We start from the raw sequence: 8,339 nt of genomic DNA on the forward strand, positions 1-8,339 counted from the left end.
ATAGTTAAAGTGCAAGTTATCATAACTGAGTGGCTTCATAGCTCAGTCGGTAGAGCATTGCACTGGCATCGCAAAGGACAAAGGTTTGAATGATTCCTGTTAAAGTCACCAGAAGTTTTCAGTTGTCTGTAAGAGACAATTGCTTAAAATAATTTTGCACATAACTGTACGATTGTTGTTTAGTTAAGTGCAAGGATCACTTCACCCTTACAGAAATTAAAGTGGTGCTTTGTTTCTTTTGTTTTCCTAAGAGTTTCGCAGCTTCTAACAGAGTAAAAAAGAAACATCTAAGAAAGGAAAGTAAATTAATTGTGGGACATGCAAATGAGTGGGTGCCAGAAGAAGAAAAGAAATGGAGTGGGCATCCAGTGATAACTTGGAAAGGACGGTAGAGAAAGATCTGAAAGACAAAAACTGTTCATAGGCATTGGCCAGAAAGATTTGTAGCTCTATGTTTGGAAACAAATGGATTGACCTACACCATAAGTGATTTTAAGAAAAGCATGTACCACAATAAACCTAGGGAATTTGCTTACACAGGCAGTTTATTTTGGGACGTGCATACAATACCAAGCCAACTATTTCAACTAAGACTCTCATAGGAACATGGCATAGATTGTTGAAGATTATTTTAACAGGATAAAAATTTTATATGTTCAGATTTCAGAGATGAAAATTGAAGTGCTGAGAATCGTAGTTAACAAGGACGTTCCATCGGAAATTAATAGCTGAAAAGTTAGCCTTCTACAAAATTCCCAGGCAACTACCTGTTTTTCCCTATAAGAACACTTTTTTTTTTTTACAAGTCTGAACATTCAGCCTGGAATTAACCAAAATTTTGAGATGCTAAGGACATGCCCACGGTGAGAGTTAGGTTGAGTAAGTATGTCTTTATTTCACTCATGTGTTTTTGTTTTGTGTGTAGTACAAATTAATGTAAAGAAACGTAAAACTGTAGTCTAACCGGCATATTACCTCAAGCACTTTAGGAGTTTTTGAACATTAACAATGTGGTTTTCTTATTGCATGACACACTAAAGAACAATTTCATTAGTACTTTTTCAACTTCCAAAAAAAATTACAAGATTGAAATAATTCTAAGTCTAAACAGAAAATGGAAATAATACAAGTGATAAACCTCAAATTCTAACAGCAATTGAGCGATATCTTTAAAACCTGTACTCCTGCGAATCAACAATAAGGGAAAGTTCATTTAATATGACAAGGGGGTGTGAAGATATTGAGGGGGTATCCGTTTTATTATTTTTTTTTAGACACCTGAAAGGGGGGGGGGAATTGTTGGGCTAGGAGGCTAGGAGGGGGGCTCTGAAAATTTGTATACTTCAAAACCAACATGTGACATCATCATACAGATCAGATGGTTTTCAACTCAACAATTTAATGACCTGTGCAACTCAGCTATAATTATCATCATGGATGAAAATTTCAAGCTTAGAGTTTCAATATCAATATCCCCCCCCCCCCCCTTGTCATATTAAAGGAACTTGCCTTAACACAAAATGGATTTTGCTAGTTCACTGAGAATATCATCATCCTACGACTTTCTGAAGAAAGTTGTGCACAGTTGGAAGGCCCTGCCAATGTTTAATAATTGAAAATCGCCAGGAGAAGATGGATTCTCAACCGAATGAATTTTTCGAACTTTTTTTACTGCAAATTTTTCAATTTTTTAATCCCATAAGCCAGAATTTTCCTACCCCCAAATCCCGACAATCTGCGACCCCATTCTAATAACTGTCTGTAACTCTGTTGAAAATGAAACCCCATTATAGTAAATCCAGTCTTGAAAATGCAACCCCAACCAGCAGCACATGCACATTAATAGGAAGTACCCCTGGACATGTATTTGTTTCACTCACTGTGGCGCAAAAGACTAAAATATTTATTGTCAACAGTTGTGTAAAAACAGTTATCATACATGTAAATTCATGGTGACATATGCACTAAAATAACAATGACTACACATTTAATGTAGGTGAGTAATGAGTACCAGGCATGGAAACCTCAGACCTACTTAACCCAGTGACCCCTGAGAGCGAGACTTAAATGATAGATTTTACTCTGTCTATTGCCAGTCAATTTTACTCATCAATGGGGCTTTGAGGTCTGAATGGGTTAAATGAAAGTAAAAAGGAGGTAAATCTTGTAAATGAATGCAAAAAAATTAATCTAACTTCAAGACAATATCTGATGAAAGCAGCATATTTTATCTTCCAGCATATAAAAATTACTTCCCTTGAATTGAATACCAGTATTTAAAATATTGCTGATGCTCACTGTCAATTAGGATAGTTATGATTTGACAATCCCTTACGAAAACTCCCTAAAAATGGATTACATTCAGTAATAATAAATGTCTTAAGAGCAGTACATTATTGCTTGGATAACATTTAAATTAACAGCTTATTTACAATATCGGTAACTTTTATTACAAGTCTCAATGATCCCCATTGGCAGTTTGCTGTTTACATGTAGCATGGTTGATAACAGCATCCATTTCTTCCTGGGTAGTGGTCTCTTTATGTTGTATTAGATCTTTGTCACCAGCAGTTACACCCCAGTCATCTGGGTTAGACATGCTAGAAGAGAATGGTCTCCCACTTGCTGGCTTAAGGCTCTCCCAGTACACTCTGCGAGCCCTATAAATCCAAAATTACAGTGAGGACACTCTAACCATGTACACTTGATATTTGTTTGTACATTTTTTTAGTGACTATACATGTAGACAATCTTATCAGCCCAAAATAAAATGTTTATTTTTTTAAGAATTAATGACTCCTTTTGCTCCAATTCTAAAGTAGTAATGAATTTTTCAGCTACTTTCTTTTTTGCTAATGGGGCCTTTTTAAGAGCAACAAGTTACTGATTTTTTTTTTTTTAACACTTAAGTACACTTACACAATATACTACAAAAAGAGAAGAAAAATTAAATTCAAAAATGTTACGTTCGCACCCATTGCTACTGCGCATCCTTACAGCGCACGCAAATTCACATGCCACGTCATGCATTGAGCACGCGCGCCAAGTACTAAAATGAACAATGATAGGACAGATGGCCATTGCTATAGCTTTGCTTGAATTTAACGATCTTGGATGTTCGGTGACCCCTTCTTTTCTTTTCAGAAACAGATTTTATTTACAATTATCTCCACATTGTCCAAAAATGAACAAAAAAACAATGTGGGAAGTTAAAAAAAAATTTCAAGATTTCTGTCCTCAGGACATGGAATCCTGCTATCTTGAGGCTGCAAGGTGCATGAAACTATGGTCGCTAAATGCGAACTTGTTCTTCAAGGAACCTCAACAGTTAACTAAATTCACTTGATGGGTCCACTTAAAGTTTGGTAGAGAACATTTCACTTCAAAGATGTAATTGCAATCTTTTTGGGCTTACAGACACTGGCCTTATTCGCTAAGGAAGCCAGTTTTTTTTTTTTTCAGATTTAGGGTGTTCTTCCGGGCAAGTTCTCTCCAAAACGAAGTCGGTGACCCCCCATTTTTTTTTACATTTCTGACATCACTAACTCATCATCATTCTTTCAACGGTAAAATTTGCAGGAAAAAAATCAATGTTAGAAAATTTTTGCACGAACGCCTTAAGACATACTACAATTGAATTTATGTTTCTTCGTGTGCATAATTACAAATATTACATTATTTATAATGTAAAATGGTTTTGCCATTAGTTCCCATTTTCTTAAGACTTTTCCCTGATGGGAAAAGTCAAGCAAATTTGTCAATGTGACACTTGAGGTAGCTTTGTATGCCAGCAACATCAGGGTTTTGTACTTCCATTTTACATTTATATGATGACAAACTGGACTACTTAAATAATACAGTTAATCACACTTTTAACCCAAGAGAGCAGATTCAAGGGAGAGCAATGAATTCTTACTGCTGTATTCCTTATGTCAGAAAAAAAAAGGAAGTGTTTCCAACAATTGAGTTTGTTGTTGCCAATTTCCAAGTCAACCTCAACCCCTTAAATGCACTATTACAAAAATTACCAGTAGAACTCACTTTGAACAAAGGCTCAAAATGGCCCATCATACAACCAACTGTACTCAGAGGAGACAATCTCACCTTGCCCGAACCCATGGTTTGGTGTGCAACCTAAGACCCTCTCCCCAAGGACCATGTTTTTCACTAGCTGGTGGCAATTTTCCTCTTTCCTTAGCCAACTGAAGAAGAAAAAGGCATATCTTCCAGTTGAAATGATCAATAATACAACTATTTTTTTGAAATAGCCACTTAAATATTATCAAATTTATGACCTATGACCTGAATTGCCTAATAATAAATATACTATATAAAATTTCTATAGCTCTACGTACAAACTGTACACATTCTAAAGCACTTTACAGTTCTAGCTCATGATAAAATTCATTACGAAGACATACTGGGTTCCACTAGAATAAAATAAAATCCCTTGTCAAATTCCTTATTACTGTAATATGAAGATGATTTGAGATGGGTAAATATAAAAATTCACTCTGGGTCCTGAAAAAGACTGTTGTGTTACATATAAATTAATCTATAAAAATTGAGACACTTAGCAACTAAGGGTGCGTTCGATTGACCCTATTCCGGAATAAGAATATGTGGAGTGATGATTTAAAATGGTATTTTTTTGGCATTTTGAAGCAACAAGGATAATCAAGATATGTTTAAAATAGCATTTTACCAGGTGTTTGACACTTTTAACGTGAATCTCCGTAAAAACGAAGGATTTCTAACTTGTATTCAATAAATTCCTATTCCAGAATACGGTCAATCGAATGCACCCTAAAAGAACATTTTAAAGATAGGTCTTAAGTCTCAACTTAAGGGATTCAAGAGAGTCAGTCTCGCCAACAGCTGATGGCAAAGTATTCTAAATCTTTGGCCCTGCATGTACAAAGCACAATCACCACTGAAGGATTTGCATCTCATTTTTTGGACAGCAAGAAGCCGCTCAGCAATGTTTTATTGTTATAGACAGTTCCGAGTCCCACAGAATAATTTATTAAGAGTTACAATTAATGTTTTGGCAACATTTAGGGTGTGTTTGATTGACCCTATTCCAGAATGAGAATACGTAGAGTGATGATTTAACCCTTTAAGCCCCGAGGGGTTCCCCATTGACGAGTAAAATCGTCTGGCGTTAGACAGAGTAAAATCTATAAGTGCCATTTGGCACTATCGGGGCTGAAAGGGTTAAAGTGGTATGTCTGGCATTTTGAAGCAAAATGGATCATAGACATGTTTAAATTAAATACATGTAGCATTTTAGCAAGTGTTTGACAATTTTAATGTGAATCTCCGTAAAACAACAGAAAGCTTTACAAGACCACTCGGCAGGTTCAAGCCACTGATAAGCTTCTCGGAAGCTTACATTGGAGGATAATAATTAGGCATAAATTAAAGTCATTAGGCATAATTAAAGTCACTGCAAAGGACAAACATTTCTGCATGGTTTGAATGAGAGGTTTAGTATGTGCCCGTCAACATTCATCCACTTGTGAACCAACTGCAATATTTACTTAATGCAGAGTTAACAACCTCTTCGTGGTGTTTCATGCAGAGGATGGTCATTGCGCAATGTAAGCAAATATACCGAAAAGACTTACAACTTACAAATATGATCTCATCATTAAGCCCCGCGACAATCATACTTTTTTTTCGGTAAGGGCCTCAGCATGTTGTTTCCATTTGAGGCCTTTAAAAACTTCCAGTTGTTTGTCAGCGTCAAGTTAGCCTGCGTAGCTGGTGGTATTGTTGGCACGAAAGACAAATGCCACGCAGAGAACAGTTCCACCTTAAAGAGGACTAGGTCACACGCCGGTGGCTGATTGCTGCCTGCCCTGTTTCCTTAGTTAATTGGTTCCGCCAAGGTCAAATATTCATCTTGCAAAATAGCGCAGCGCTTAAAACAAAGGACAATGAAAAAAAACATGACACGCACTCAGTTAGCATTTTCTTCAAACTTTTATTGAATCATTTGCTTTGAATTCTGCATATTGGAATAAATTCTAGCCGCCGTATCATTCACCAGTATTTTTTCTATAAATAACAAGAGATCGATGCTCAGATTTCAATGAACAGCCCCCACTAACAGAGGGTGGTCTGCCTTTGGTGGCGCTGTGAAATACCGTCTACTGGGAAACTAGGGTTTTTTTAACATCTTGGTCACTGAGTGGACAGAAATTTCTGATTGGCTGATATCAACAACACGTCAATCAAATGTTACTCGAGACCTTCCTGAAATTTGTCCCATCTGTGAAGGAAAATCAATAACGACCATCGAAGGAAGGATATCAAAAGCTCTTGCTTATCAGCTAAACATAATTGACCCATTGACTCCCAGGGGTTCCCCATTGACGAGTAAAATAGTCTGGCGTTAGACAGAGTAAAATAAGTAAGTCTGGCCAATTTAGGCCGGTTTGGACGTCAAAGAGTTAACAAAGAACGGGAAATTTTGCTCAAGAAAGAGAAGAAGAGCACTGTGAAGGAGTTGTTTTCTGGCAAAGATGTTATAGTTTTTCTACCCACGCTTGATATAATACACGCCCAGATCTTCACTTTGGGAAAACAATAAATATTGTCATCAAAAACGTTGCTTGTGATAGTTTTGCAGATACTGCAGTTGACAGTGCAAGAGAAAATTTTGCCTTTAATTTACTCTCTGGTGAATCTGAAACATTACAGGCACATTTGAGGGACAATAATCTCAGCTTTGTGAACTAAAATGTTGTGGGAAATGCTGCGAGATGGTCTGGGTTCAACCTCAAATTCAGAATAGGAGGCAAATTAAGGATCTCTGAGCTCAATTCACACATTCACATTCTGCTAGACTAAGTTAGCAACAGTTTTCAGATTAACGATCAGAACTTTTACTTGAGTAGTTTAATTAGATACTAAATCAACATTCCGCTAGAGTTCTTGGCTTGAGGTGTGAAGATTCCCTCGATTGCATCGCCGACAGGTGGTTCATTCATTCTCTCCCTTGATGTAAACCAGGTTTTGGTCGATATTAATAAAGGGTGCTTTTTAATTAATAATCTCCGAATTGCAATGTCAGATTTCATTCACATAATCTAAAGCAATCGTTCACGGATTTACTCGACAGTCTTCCTCATTTTACTTCTTTGACGTATCTACCCTTTCCAATTGCTTTCCACATTAACATCTGTGTTTACTATCTTCCATGTATACTGCTCATAAGTTTTGCGCCCAAATATTGACACTTGTAATATAAAACTTGGTTCCGCATTACAGCTTTACTCTTGATTGCTGTTCATAATTGGATTCACAGTGGGCAGCATTAAAAAAACATACGTTTTCGGGCAGGTGGTATTTCACGGTGCACAACCCCATTCTCCGCACCAACAACACCGGCCGCCAGCTACGCAGGCTAGTGTCAAGTTGGATCGTTAGGCACATGAGATGTTGCTAACAACTGATCTCTCTATGTACCATCAGATTCAGTATGAGCTTAATTTTATCTGTCACTAATTTAAAAGTTTAGCAATTATTCCTCTCATGTTATTCCACCTAACTTCTCGACAACAGTACCCTGATGATGCCAAAACATTGTTTTTACCTCCTTGGGCACTCCCAAACCTACATGAACACTTCAAAGCTGACATCAAAATGTGATGGTTGAGTGGCCATTCCATCTACAACACTTGTTTCCTGTACTGTACATTTAGTTAAAGAGCTAAAGTTCACATGGTCCCCACAGCCTGCCAAATTATAAACCTTGAAGCCTTAACTATTGCTTTTTTTTTAAGTTACCTCCTCAGCTACAGCCCTGATATGGTATGGTTCAATTCCACAACAACCACCAATGTAACGTATTCCAGCATTGTAGGCATCACGGGCAAACTTGTGAGCATCCCAGCGAGTCATGATGCGAGGCTCCAAGGCTATAAAGATGGACATGATATATGTTTTAGAAATCTGAATTATGAAAATGCTGAGAAGTGGTCAAAAGTAAAAAAATCTTTCATCTACTGTTAGTGCCAACTTGCACTGTCTTTTCCTACATCTTACTGTCAGTGGTAGCTATGTTGAACAAGGCTTGTATCAATATAATTTAAGTTCCAGGTCCCAGTGATGGTTTTACAAGTGCTTTCGTTAACCCTAAACATCTGCTAATAAGCCGCATTATCATTCGATGTATTTTGTCCTTCCTTTTCATTGGCAGAGAGCCCACCACGTGACCTGCAAATAACTACCTACAAATAAGTGTTTTGCTGCAAATAATATTCTGCTCATGCACAACTGAAATCACGCTCTTGTGAGAAAATGGCAGATCGGCTCCTCGAGCTGTCAGA

General features: G+C 37.2%; 1 protein-coding gene across 2 annotated transcripts in view; it reads right to left on the bottom strand.

Annotated features, from left to right (window-relative positions):
- Positions 1 to 1,887: 1,887 nt before the first annotated feature.
- The window catches only part of LOC137992654 (betaine--homocysteine S-methyltransferase 1-like), a 12,202-nt gene continuing 5,750 nt past the window's right edge, over positions 1,888 to 8,339 (bottom strand). For both annotated transcript variants that reach the window (XM_068838128.1, XM_068838130.1), the window contains exons 7-9: positions 7,798 to 7,928; positions 4,105 to 4,202; positions 1,888 to 2,660 (exon numbers count right to left, since the gene is read on the bottom strand). In XM_068838128.1, the coding sequence (XP_068694229.1) occupies positions 2,459 to 2,660; positions 4,105 to 4,202; positions 7,798 to 7,928 (431 nt within the window). In that variant the 3' untranslated portion in view covers positions 1,888 to 2,458. The remainder of the gene's footprint in view (positions 2,661 to 4,104; positions 4,203 to 7,797; positions 7,929 to 8,339) is intronic.

The sequence above is a fragment of the Montipora foliosa genome, chromosome 2, assembly GCF_036669935.1.
Source record: "Montipora foliosa isolate CH-2021 chromosome 2, ASM3666993v2, whole genome shotgun sequence".
Lineage (NCBI taxonomy): Eukaryota > Metazoa > Cnidaria > Anthozoa > Scleractinia > Acroporidae > Montipora > Montipora foliosa.